At 46.1% G+C, this 12,787-nt stretch overlaps 2 protein-coding genes across 4 annotated transcripts in view; one reads left to right on the top strand and one right to left on the bottom strand.

The window, feature by feature from the left end:
- The window catches only part of ST7L (suppression of tumorigenicity 7 like), a 22,555-nt gene extending 21,257 nt beyond the window's left edge, over positions 1–1,298 (bottom strand). For all 3 annotated transcript variants that reach the window (XM_057384641.1, XM_057384639.1, XM_057384638.1), the window contains exon 1: positions 875–1,298. In XM_057384641.1, coding sequence (XP_057240624.1) covers positions 875–1,103 — 229 coding nt within the window. In that variant the 5' untranslated portion in view covers positions 1,104–1,298. The remainder of the gene's footprint in view (positions 1–874) is intronic.
- A 354-nt stretch (positions 1,299–1,652) lies between these two features.
- On the top strand, positions 1,653–11,832 carry CAPZA1 (capping actin protein of muscle Z-line subunit alpha 1). Its single transcript, XM_057384643.1, has 10 exons — positions 1,653–1,735; positions 4,914–4,977; positions 5,235–5,286; positions 6,084–6,147; positions 7,431–7,637; positions 8,008–8,087; positions 8,514–8,592; positions 9,083–9,154; positions 9,737–9,799; positions 10,359–11,832. The coding sequence occupies exons 1-10, from the start codon at positions 1,697–1,699 to the stop codon at positions 10,497–10,499; spliced, it is 861 nt and encodes a 286-aa protein (XP_057240626.1). The 5' UTR covers positions 1,653–1,696; the 3' UTR covers positions 10,500–11,832.
- Positions 11,833–12,787: the final 955 nt, after the last annotated feature.

Genomic DNA, 12,787 nt, shown 5'->3' with positions numbered 1-12,787 from the left:
TGTCACTGAGAGAGGCTGGGATGCAGGACGAGCCCGTAGGCACTGCTGGGACAGATTTACAGAATCTGAATTTCAATTTGTTTGGAAAAGACCTTATTGAGACCAGCCTGTGAACAATCCCCATCCTGTCAACAAGATCAGAGCATGTGCCTGGTCCAGTCTCACCAGGGATGGGAGACTSCAGCACCACCCTCGGCAGCCCTTTCCAATGCCTGTCCACCTTTTCCATGAAGAAACTCCCTGATACACGACCTGAACCTGCCCTGGCACAGCCYGAGCAGAGCCCGAGCCCTGTCCCGCCACTGCACCCTCCTGTCAGGGAGCTGTGCAGAGCCACAAGGTCCCCTCYGAGCCTCCTTTGCTCCAGCCCTGCTCCCTCACTCGCTCCCGGTGCCCCAGGCCCTTCCCCAGAGCCGTTCCCTTCTCTGKACACAGCACCCAGGGGACAATCACTGTCCCGGCCCTGCTGGACAGACTATTCCCGATAGTACAGCTGGATACAGCTCGGGAGCCCGCATTCCCGGCCGCACAGGCAGGATCCGCCTCCCCTGTCTCCCCGCCCGCCCGTGTCCCCTCACCAGCGGGACAGTCACTGTCCCGGTCCTGCTGGACACACTATTCCCGATACAGCTCGGAATGGCTGGGCTGAGCCTGCCCTGCACGCACTCCCGGCCCCACAGGCCGGGTCCGCCTCCCCTGTCTCCCCGCCCGCCCGTGTCCCCTCACCGGCGGGACAATCACTGTCCCGCTCCTGCTGGACACACTATTCCCGATACAGCTCGGAACGGCTGGGCTGAGCCTGCCCTGCCCGCATTCCCGGCCGCACAGGCAGGGTCCGCCTCCCCTGTCTCCCCGCCAGCCCGTGTCCCCTCACCGGCGGCCAGGCCGTCCCGGAGCCGCAGCGGGACCCGCAGCACGGCRTACAGGAGCCCGAGCCCGGCGGCCACAGCCAGGAGCCCGCGGGCCCAGGGTGTCGCTGCCCGCCGCCGCAGCTGCTCCCAGCGCCGGAACGCCGCGGCCGCTCCGGGACACGGCGGCCCCCGAACGCTCCCACCGCCACCACCACCACCGCCGCCGCTGCCGCTGCCGCTGCCCTCCGCCATCGCCGCCCACGGGGCACGCCGGGACAGGGGCGGGACGAGCGCAGGGGCGGGGCTCCGCCGGAGCGGACAGCTCGTTCATCCCCGCTCCAAAGCGGAGCGTTGCCCGATCGTTCCCCACACCACAACCGGCATTCCCGGGGGCTCCGGGGCGCGGCCGCTCCGCCACCGCCGTGTTCCCGGTCCGGGGAATCCTGCCCGTTTCTATGATGGCGGCAGCACAGCGTCTGCCCGTAACTGACATGGAGGCAGCCGCGCTTCCGGTCTGCTGCCCTCGSCTGTGGCAGCCTGCGGGGCACGCCGGGACAGGGCAGGGACACCAGGGTGGTTCGGTCCGCGTGGGCAGCCCATCACCGCTGCTTTGCCGAGCATATCCCACACGATGCCCGGTACTCCCGCAGGGTCCGGGAGGGGACGGCTCTGTCCGCCGGTACCGCAGGTTGGGAGGGCTGTGTCCGCCGGTACCGCACACCCCCCCATTGCGGTGACGGTGGCCGGGCGGTGTTTGCCCACAGTTAAGATGGCGGCAGCAGCTTCGGGCCGCTGCTCGGGGCTCCCGGCGTGCACCGCGCGGGGCCGGGCACACCGCTGCCAAGATGGCGGATCTGGACGAGAGGGTGTCGGATGAGGAGAAGGTAAAGGAAGGCGGTGCCGCTTCTCCGCTGGGGCTGTGCCCTTCCCCYGGGAAGGCAGCGGGTGGGGAGTGCGGGGAGGCTCGCCCGGTGCTCATATGCCGCCTGTGGGTGCCTCGGGGCGGGCAGGCCCCCGAGACCACCGGGCCGCCGCCGCCCGGGTGAAAGACCGGCCGTTCCCATCAACGCAGCACTTTGCGTTTCGATTTCCTCAYTGCCTTGCGATTTCTTCATTGGCTCGGTCCGTCTGTATGCATGGAAACGGATATAGTGTTAACCTAAACCGGTGGGGTTGAGGTTGGGCAGCGGGAGTTTGGTGACAGAAAGGGCGGTTAGACACTGCAAGGGGCTGCCCAGGAAAGCGGTAGTGTCCTCATCCCTGGTGATGTTCACARAACTACTGGACATGGCACTCAGTGCTCTGAGCTGCTTGACAAGGCAGGGATCGGTCACCGGTGGAGCATTCGATGATCCTGGAGATCTTTTCCAGGATCMTCCATTCTGCGAAAATGTATTTTCTGCCCTTCTTTTCCCAAATCAGCACGGTAACAAGCGTGTCTATACAGTACTGTGCAACGTCTTCACTTCCTAAACACCCTCTGACTCTGTCGTTGCACTTTCTGCTCGCCGCACCTGCTGACAGGAACTTTGATGCAAGTCCTACGAATTATGCTGGGTGGAAAGTACTAATTAGGAGCAAATGGAGCCATAGTTATTTTAGAAAAGGGGGAAACGAGCRCATTTCTCCTCTTGTGTTGGAATGTGCAAAATTACGGTCTGCAAGTGTCTCCCAGCTAACACTGTTGTCTACAAATAGTAGTTTAAAAAGACACTGTTACYCTCCCTTACATCACAGAAGTGTCGGGTTTAGTGCTTGCTTTGTTTCTCAACATTCTGGAGGAGTTGTTCAGGCTCCTGAGTCTTCACTGATCTTACAAATCCATGCATGCTTTCATTGTTCGCTTAAACTGCAATTCAGTTTCATTTCAGTGATATCAGTTGTGAAACAAACAGAGCTTTAAAGTTGCAGTTCATCCATTTGTCAGTATTKTAGGTGAGACTGTTTGAAATAAGTTTTCCAGAGCTGAATTTATATGGTCTTTAGCTCATAGCTTRATTCAATTTCAACTCCATGCCTCACACAGGCAGAGAAGAACAACCTTAAGGGAGGATCTGAAAGATTTCAGATCAGGCAGCAAAGATTTACTGTAGTATCCATTTTATGACTATTCAGATGAGTCTAARCTTTATATATGTTAATTATTTAAGTTTGAGTTTACTAGTACTATAAAGGAAAGGAAGAGCAACAAATTTGATTAATTCCATCCTCCAAGCTTCACTTCTTTATCCTCTATGAGCATATTTTAGGTAAGAGATTCATTTTTCAGACAGGTTGGAGAGCTGGGGATCTGCAGCCTGGAGAAGGCTCCAGGGAGGCCTTAGAGCCCCTTCCAGTGCCTAAAGGGGCTCCAGGAGAGCTGGAGAGGGACTGGGGACAAGGGCTGGAGGGACAGGACACAGGGAATGGGGTCACAGTGCCAGAGGGCAGGGATGGATGGGATATTGGGCAGGAATTGTTCCCTGGGAGAGTGGGCAGGCCCTGGCACAGGGTGCTCAGAGAAGCTGTGGCTGCCCCTGATCCCTGGCAGTGCCCAAGGCCAGGCTGGACATTGGAGCAACCTGGGACAGTGGGCAGGGCGTGGAACTGAATGAGCCTTACGGTGCTATCCAACTCAAGTATTTGGTGATTCTGGGATTTTCTGTGAAGTTCTTCTGAAATCTCCCCTGTTTTGCTCAAGTTCATTCTGCTGCCGTTCTGCCGTTTTWAACTAACGGCTGAGCAGCTTCCCTTTCCCTCTGACACTTTCCCCATTTTAGAAGCAGGAAGTTGATGCTGCAGAGCTGAAATGGCACCTGAAATGGCCCCGGGGGCCAGGAAATGGGGCAGGTTGCAGAAAGTCCTATTTTGGTGTTTCTACAGAGTAGCATTTTGACACCACCCTGCTAGAAACCAGCCCTGAAAACCAACAACCATTCAAGTGCTTGACATTTCAAGTTAATCTATGACCAGCCTGTTTCCTGCACTCCTGATTTCAATAGTTGGACTGAAATGTTTTGTATTTTATTGCTCCATGARAGGCAGGGCAAGGGATGATTATCAAGTGAACACTTTCCACTTGCAGCCTTTGCTTCATTCAGAGCTGGGTTTGTAATAACATTTGACTGAAGTGCAGAGGCTTTCAGTGTTGATTTAATTTTGTTCATCCTTCCAAGTGAGAGAATTTGTGGAAGACTATAAAAATCTCTCATATAACATTGGGCTTATTTTCTGTTTGTTGTTTCTTTTTCCCATAAGGATTTCGTTGTGAGAATTCATTGACCTACAATTCAGCCTCCTTAAGCAATAACCGTTTTTGCAAGGGTTTTATGTTCTGCAGCCACAACAGCATAGCAGAAATTTGTAAGATATTAAGTGTAATAGCTTTTTAGGGGCCTTTTTTGCTATATGTTGAAGCGTGTTAYAAAAGAGAATCTGTTCATCCAGTGAGTTAATTTGCATGGTGTATTCAGTGCTGTCCTCCCTCTGAGAGACATCCTGGCATTGGTGATGGATACTTGGGGGAGCTGTAGCACAGTGATACTCTCTCTGTGCTGTGCTTATAATTGTTCAGAAAAGCACATGATGATGTCGTTTCTGAAATCTTTTTTGGGGCTGGCTCTGAACAAAGTCCACAGAGGACACAGAGCATCAGGGTCCCTCTAAATGACTGCCAGGCTCTCTTCATCATCGCCCAAATTTCTGACAGTGAAATTTGACAATATTGTGGCAGTAATCTGTCCTCGTTACAGCTCCTTAAATAGTGAAAGTTTTCAAACAGTAAGAGTTCAGTTTTTACAACTGCAGTATGCTTAACAACCTCAAACCAGAAAATTAAGAGAATATTGTTTGACATTCTGCATCTTATCAATTACACACAATACTTTTTAATGTTTCCTTTGTATTGCTTAATTACTTCAGGCACAAAGAGTGTATATCTATTTTTTGAAATCACTGCTAATTTGGAAGACAGTGTATTTTTATCTGGAGCTCAGTCCAGTTAAGGCAGAGTTGTTATTTCATCATATGTATGAACTTAGTAAATTATCTTTTGCCTTTAATTACTTTTCTGCTTCATTGTAGGTGCGTATAGCTGCAAAATTCATCACTCATGCACCCCCTGGAGAGTTCAATGAAGTATTCAATGGTAAGTAATTAAGGAAGAACATTTTGTGGTATTTTCTTCACATTTTATCTATTTGCAAAAATCGAAGGCTGTGTCTCACCATACTGCTTTTAAAGTTAAGTGGCTAGGGAGAGTGGGCAGTCTTTCTGGACTATATCTGCTTGATGAAGTTATTCATTCATTTCAATGTTTGCATTTGGACAATTGAAATTAAAATGCATAAAGAGAAACATCTGATCAAAAAATCCAGTACCTCACCTGARCCCTTTCTTCTGCAGATGTCCGGTTATTGCTTAGCAATGACAATCTTCTCAGGGAAGGAGCAGCACAGTAAGTAGTGAGATTACAAACACAAGTCATATTATATCAGAGATGCTTCTGTTTTCTCATACCCATCATTCTGTGATAAAGAAAACCTCTTGCTGTATTGAGAGCAATCTTCTGTAATTCCTTACCCCACCTAACAAAATATATAATGAAAGGCATGGATGATTCCTTTTTAAAGCCCTAAATTGGAATTTGTGCTGTATAAAACACTCTGCCAAAGTGAAAGGCATTCTGCAAAAATGTTAAACTCTGCAGCAGCAGAAATGTCTGATCATATTGAAGCATGATTTATAAAGCAAGTGAAGCCTGAAACACTGAGTAATCTGTAGCCTAAGTTTAGAAAAAGACCTGCCCTCAATRAAAAGCTTTCAAAATATCTTATTTCCACAGCTTCATCAGAAGGTACTTAAAGATTACACATACAAGCTTTTTGATGCAAAGGTTTTATTTCAAGCTTGGTGGCATGTCAGTCAGCAAGTCTTTACATAAGAAAATTGTTGTAAATATTTGTCTACTCATTTGCTTWCCTTACTGCAGTCCAAATTGTAGCTGGGGTGTTCCTGTTTTGCCTTGGCTTGCTCACATTCCCCCAGGCTGCTTGCTGTTCTAGTTTTGAACTCTRCTTTCCTGGTCATCACTAAACAAACCTGCCTGTAGACCTGGGGTTTATAGCTATCTACAGTAAAAGGTATTCAAAAATCCTTTAAGGTGACATTTGCTGTAATATAATCACACAGTGTGCTTTTTCTGAGTCCAGTGTGCAAGTACAGCTAAGTTCATGTTCTTTGACTCCTCAACAGTGCATTTGCACAGTACAACATGGATCAGTTCACTCCAGTGAAGATAGAAGGGTACGATGATCAGGTAAGAGGAAATGTGGTACACTTGAGGTTTGTACTCCTGCACTGTGAAAAAGCAGTAAAAATGTTTCATCAAGATACTGACAAGTCAGCATCACCATCAGCTGACTCACTCATTCTGCTCACAAGTCACTACCTTTCCTCCTTCCCCCACATGTCATTATAATRCCAAACTTCTATAAGAAAAAAGCATAAGCAAAATGCTCTCTTTATGTCCTGTCTCATACTAGTCAGTAAGTCCAATTCGTTGTTCCTGAAGTCACTGGAATTACTTAAGAGTATGAATGATTAAAGATTACTGCCTATTTAAAGCTCACTTACAAATCCTTCTGTTGCTTCTTGCCTACAGTTCCTACTGACAAGTGATAGTAGCTTCTTAAATGTTTGTTTTTTTTTTAATTTTCTGCAATTTTAATTCATTCCCAGYTACCCTAAACAATAAACTCTATCTTTGCTATACCAAATCATTGATTTGGTGTAATGATTATACCTAATACTATCCAGTCTTCACTGGCAAAACAAGTTGTTTGGGCTTTTTTTTTWAACTTTTTTTTATAGAACAAACAACAARTCGTAGAGAAGCCAGAAAGCTGCCTGACCATCTGCTCTGTTCTCTGAGCCAAGCTCTGACCCAGCTTTTCTGATGTCCCAGATATGTTTATGGGAGGCAGATATTTTTAAGAGGGCTGTTCATAGAAATAGCTTTGACTATAAAGTTACAGTATAACCTGCAAAATAAGAAAGCCCACCCGATTAAGTCAGTATTTGGGAAGCCAGAGATTTATGGTGAACAAGCAAAARGGAAGGAAAGTGCAGTGCTGCTTTKCTGTATGCTTTAGTTGGTGTATTTTAGAAATATCATTCTGTGTACCCTTCTTGCCCAGAAGTGGAGCTACTGCAATATGGAACATGGCAATAAATGGTAGATTGCAGAACAAAATTGTTTCCTTTACAAATGAAAAAGGAAAACAGCTAAAATACTTCAAAAGCAAAGCAACCTGCTTACATTGTCAGGATACCCAATTTTAAGCTAAATATATGCATTATTACAGTTTAGCCTTTTCTGGGACAGAAGCCTTAGTGCAGTATTACTGTGAAGAGCAGAGAGTTACCTGCAGCCTGACAACAACTATTGTTAATTTTAAATTATTACTGAAAATACTTGGTTTTCTTTATGTGATCTTATAGCTCAATGAAAGAACCTGTTGTAACACTGATAGGCCAGTAGGGAAAAATGCAAAATAATACATCTATAGCAGCCTAAATGTATCATCATTTCTTTTACAGGTCTTAATCACAGAACATGGTGATCTGGGCAATGGCAGATTTTTAGACCCAAGAAACAAACTTTCTTTTAAGTTTGATCACTTAAGGAAAGAAGCAAGTGACCCCCAGCCCGAGGACACAGAATCAGCTCTAAARCAATGGAGAGATGCCTGTGACAGTGCACTGAGAGCCTACGTCAAAGATCATTACCCCAATGGCTACTGCACTGTTGAGTATCCATCTTGTTCCCTGAAAGCTTATTGCTCTGAGTCAGTCAGTCCTTGAGTGGATCCTCTGGACAGAGCTGTTCCTCCATCCTCACTAGCATTTTGGCTAACTTTGGAATGACAGGTTCCAAAGAGGGTGCAGCTGTCTTGGTCTGCACACACTGGTAAAGGTGGATTAGACCTTTGTCATAGTCATGACTGCCAAGCACCTTCTCATGTACAGGTAATAAAATACCTGCCATGGAGGTGTGGGACATTGCATGTTCCCAGGGAGCTTCCACCACAGCAGCCTCCACCCTGCTGCCAGCAACAGAGATTGAGAATGGCTTTCCTKAGCTCTCGGGCCTTTTTAACTCTYTTTCTAAATACAGGTTTATGGTAAATCTATAGATGGACAGCAGACAATTATTGCCTGTATTGAGAGCCACCAGTTTCAGCCCAAAAACTTCTGGTAAGACTTTTTCAACATAGTGTGTTTTTGTCATTTGCTTCCTCCTCAAACCAGCCTATCCTCTAGCTCTGACATGGTCTGAAGGATAGGGAGTCTTGGGCTTCCCAAGAGGTTCTTGTCCTTCTGTGGYCCATTTTCCTTGCAGCCCCCTTAGCACTTCCCAAAACCCTTCATGTGACCTGTGCAGGGAGRAAGGCATTAGCAGAGCTGGATAGATACCCCTTTCCATCTCTGGAGCTTCCCTGTGCTGAAGCTGCATTTTATTCAGCTGGGCTGGAGAAATTTAATTCAGTGCCATATAAAGCACTAAATCCCATGTAGTATTGGTGATAAGACAACATCAGAAACAACTTGCTCTTGTAAGTTTGGTTCTTTTTGCTGATGCAGCTTCTTGGAAATAGTTTTTCATGCTTTGATTGCTTTTAGGAACGGGCGCTGGAGATCAGAATGGAAGTTTACCATCACACCACCAACAGCTCAAGTGGCTGCAGTGCTCAAAATCCAGGTGAGTTATTTTTCCTGACAAAAACAGGAGAAGCTGTGTTGTTCTTCTCTTACACAAATTCATTCAGCTCACAATGAGATGAATGCTGAAATGCAGCAGGGATGTCCTTCTCAAGTAAGGATGCTATTAAATGAAACAATTCAAGAAATTCATTCTTAAATCCAGTATTTCAGGAATAGTCTCAGATCTGGCCCGTGGTTTATTATGTAGCATTACCCTATAGGCCTTCACTTTATAGGGCTAAAACCTCTAGCTTGAATCTGTTATAATTGCTCTTATTACAGCTGTAGGTGTTTACTGCATTAACATAATCTTGAACAGTCTTGACAAAAGAATGAAACCTTTTAGAAAATCCATCCTGCTTTTAGTCTCCATGTAAGCAGAGAAGACAAGCACAATGCTCTGTTGTGCTATTTTAGTGGCATTTGGGGGCTCAGGGATTCTGGAGTGAGTGGTYGTGACAAAACTTGCATTCTGTCTCTTTTTCCAGGTCCATTACTATGAAGATGGCAACGTGCAGCTGGTTAGTCACAAAGACATCCAGGACTCTGTACAGGTGTCAGTAAGTATGCTAAAAGATCTTTATAATCAGCAACTGTTTTATTCCTTARACAGCTCACGAAGCATGCACTGCTATGACTGCATTCTCTTGACTTAAAAGGAATTTTAAGGTGAACAATCCATGTAGTGTTTAGTCACACAGAAATCTCAGATTCCCAGTTGCTTAAAATTCAGTCTTACTAGGAAGTCTCTACTGGAAAGCTTCTCTTGGAAGTTTGGGTTAAAGAGGACAGAATAGGCTTTTCTATCTCTGTGCAGGGAACAGAACAGTAAGAGCCATGCACTAAGGGAAGTTAAGAAATCCTCTAGTACAGCAGAGGGAGCAACAGCTGCAGAATGCCTCCTTTTACCAGGAAGGTTCACTTGCCTTTTGCTCACTAGGGTGCAGCCCTGCTCCAGTTTGGAGCACAAGCTCTAGTCAGTGCATAGGAAGTGAAAGGGCTAACCAGCTACAGCCATGAGGCAAAAATTGATGATGTTACCCACTTCATCTGTACTCAGCCTRTCATTTGAGAAGAAATCTATTGTGTAGCTTATCTGAGTTGCTCTTAAACATATAAACATTTTTTTTTCTCCTTTGCAGAATGATGTCCAGACTGCTAAGGAATTTATTAAGATAATAGAAAATGCAGAAAATGAGTACCAGGTAACTTTAGTGGTGGTTACATAAACCACAGAATCATATCAGTCTCCCTTTGCAGTTACTGGAAATATGGAAAACTGACCTCTAATTATGTTTCTGGTTGAATTTGGTATTGACTGGAAGAATTACTTAGAAAAGGGCAGTAGTACTTACATAAACAATATTGTTATAAAGTTGTGTTGTACTTAACTATCAAGTTTGCTGTACAGTTTTTTTAAAGGGTTATGAATGATACCTGGAACAAGCATGGGAGGGGAGTGGGTGAGTCTTTCTCCTGTGACAGTTAAAAATACTGCAGAGGAAATTTGTGCAACAGCTTTACATTGCCACAGCCTGTGTGCAAGGAGACTCAAAAGTGCTAAGTCAGTGAAAGACCTGAGGAGATGCTGCTCTATTACAGGGGAGTTGAACAGAAACCCTTTGACTTGCACACACACTGGTGACTGCATTATTTAGTTAACAGTGTGCCTTACACAGCTTTAAAACTGAGTTGAGCTTTCTCTTGAGCTTTCTTTTCRCAATGTTTTATGAGTGCCCTAACCAAATCTGCCTCCTGTTGCAGACAGCAATCAGTGAGAACTACCAGACCATGTCAGACACCACTTTCAAAGCCTTACGCCGGCAGCTGCCCGTGACCCGCACCAAGATTGACTGGAACAAAATCCTCAGCTACAAGATTGGCAAAGAAATGCAGAATGCTTAATGCAGAAACAAGGAGGTGTATGAAATGTTCGTGTGCAAAAAACAAATGTGGTCCTATGCCAACTAGATGGTTTCTAAGCCAGAGCAGCATTTTTTAGGGCTTTCAGAGTTAACAGGTTTTCTAGCMTGTGAGGGAACTGTAGAACAAATACTCATCTCTGTGTTTTGTGTTTCCTGTCACATAAACTTCCTGTTGTAACTGCATTGAATAGGTCATTTTAATTCAGCCATTCATGGCTTAGAAGTAWAACTGTTTTCAGTCACAGGCTGGAAAACCTCCTAGCTGGAAAAGCCCTACTATGACCTCAGCAGAGGGTGCAGAGCATTCCCTTTACCTGTATCMAGCACTCCAGGTATCCAGTAAGTTTGTCAAATCTGCCAACAGCTCACAGCTCTGCAAGATCAGTGAGTCCTCTTGTATCCTTATTCTCAACCTCCACCAAGCAGATGCTTGCAGGCTAAGATTTTACTGTAGGAAATGAGTTTACAGGATCCTTTACAGAATTCCCTACTCACCCAGCTCTTCCAGGGACATAATGTTTTTTTATATAAAAAAAAATGTTCCATAAAAGTGAACGTCTTTGTTCTCCTCTCCCTCATGTATGTACGGTTACCAGACATCTGCATTTTTACAGAACTACAAGTTGAGTCACTGCTGACCCACAAAGGCTTGATGGTGATTGAAAATGCAAATGTCTACAGAATAATAGGTATGTTGTGCTTTAATGCTTTGTGGCAGGTTCATAGATTTGTATCACAGGTGTATGGATGGATAATGTACAAAATAAATAAACTTGCACCAAAGTGAGAGAAAAAATCCTTTCCATTTGTCTCAGTTGTGGAAAGTTTCTTGTCACACGTAGAGGGGATTTTGGAATTAATCTCTTCTACATGCTTGTTCTACATTACTTTACTTTTTCCGTGTAACATCAAAACTAACAGTTTGTCTGGAGGGGAGGATGAAGAGATACACATACACCTGTCTCAGACCTTGGAACACGGATTCACTACAAAGGGAACCTCCTTTGGTGAGCTCCCTTTGCTTTGTTTGCGCTTGGTTATCACTGGGCACCTTGCAGGTTCTGGTTTTTAAACTGGCTCATGTCTTCCTGTTTCTAAATACACAAAGGAAAAAGGGTTGGGAAGAGAGCAATGTGGTTGCCTGTGCATTACACCTCAAGTTTTGCACAGCAACACCACAACACAAGTGTGTCTGTCCTTTGTGAGTTTTAACAGAATGAAATATATTTGTATTTGCTGCTGAGACTCACCATTCATTCCTCAGGCATCCTCTGTATGAACTAGTCTAGTGCAAATACACCAGTCTTTGTGTAAAGCCATTTGTGTCTGTTCTTTCATGGTCTCACTCTGTTAATTCCTGAGGGCTAGGAAGTAGTGGGGTCACCATCCCTRAAAGTATTCAAAAATATGTGAATGTGGGACTTGAGAACGTGGTTTAGTGGTGAACATGGTGGTGGTGCTGGGTTGATGGCTGSACTTRGATAATCTCAAAGTTSTTTTCCAACCTTAACAATTCCACAATTCAGGCAGGGGTGATATCACTCCAAACCCAGAGGCGATGCTCCCACCTGGTATAGAGACATTGGAGCKGGAGGGCCGAGCTTCCAAATTGACATAAAAACAGGCACAGAGCTTTAATGAAGCTCCTCACCCTGGAAAAAAGCAGCAAGGAGATAATTCCTCTCATCCTGTGTGTTTTACCGTAACTCGGAGCTCAGATGCTCCTGGTCCTGTCCTACACAGACAAAGCAGRGCTTTTTGGAGGGTTTGCACAGTGCTGTGCACGAAGCTTCTCAAGGACAGTTTGTTGAGAGGGTCCCCTCCCTGCTGCAGCTCTCAGAGATGAAAGGCAGTGTGGGCCTCAGGTACTATGGGCTGCAGCCCTGGATCCATCCAGGAAATTGCTGCTGCACTTCCAAGAATGTGAAGCTGAAGCCGGGCTCGAGATAAGGCTGTCCTCACAACACAGCTTTTATCGGCCTCAAGGCTAATCTTCTGCTCCTTGGTTACTCTGAAAGTAGTTCACCACCAGTGTTCCAGCCTTAAGAGCATTTCTATCTCTTTGTCCTTCTCCAAATCTTCAGCTAATCATCCTTCAGACTGACTTGTTCCGTGCCTGCCTCCTTGCCCTTCTCCCCCCCAGCCCTCTCTCCAGCGGCTGTGCCACCCCACTGGCAGCCCCTCCATCCCTCCCCTGGCCCAGGAACCTTTGGCTCCCGTTTGTCCCCACGCCCAGCCCGGTCCGGCCCAGTGCTCAGCGCAGCTCGC

Source organism: Malurus melanocephalus, unplaced genomic scaffold, assembly GCF_030028575.1.
Source record: "Malurus melanocephalus ecotype Western Australia unplaced genomic scaffold, MMel_1.1 scaffold_727, whole genome shotgun sequence".
In the NCBI taxonomy this organism is placed as follows: Eukaryota; Metazoa; Chordata; class Aves; order Passeriformes; family Maluridae; genus Malurus; species Malurus melanocephalus.
This window is presented reverse-complemented; position numbering and strand designations above follow the sequence as displayed.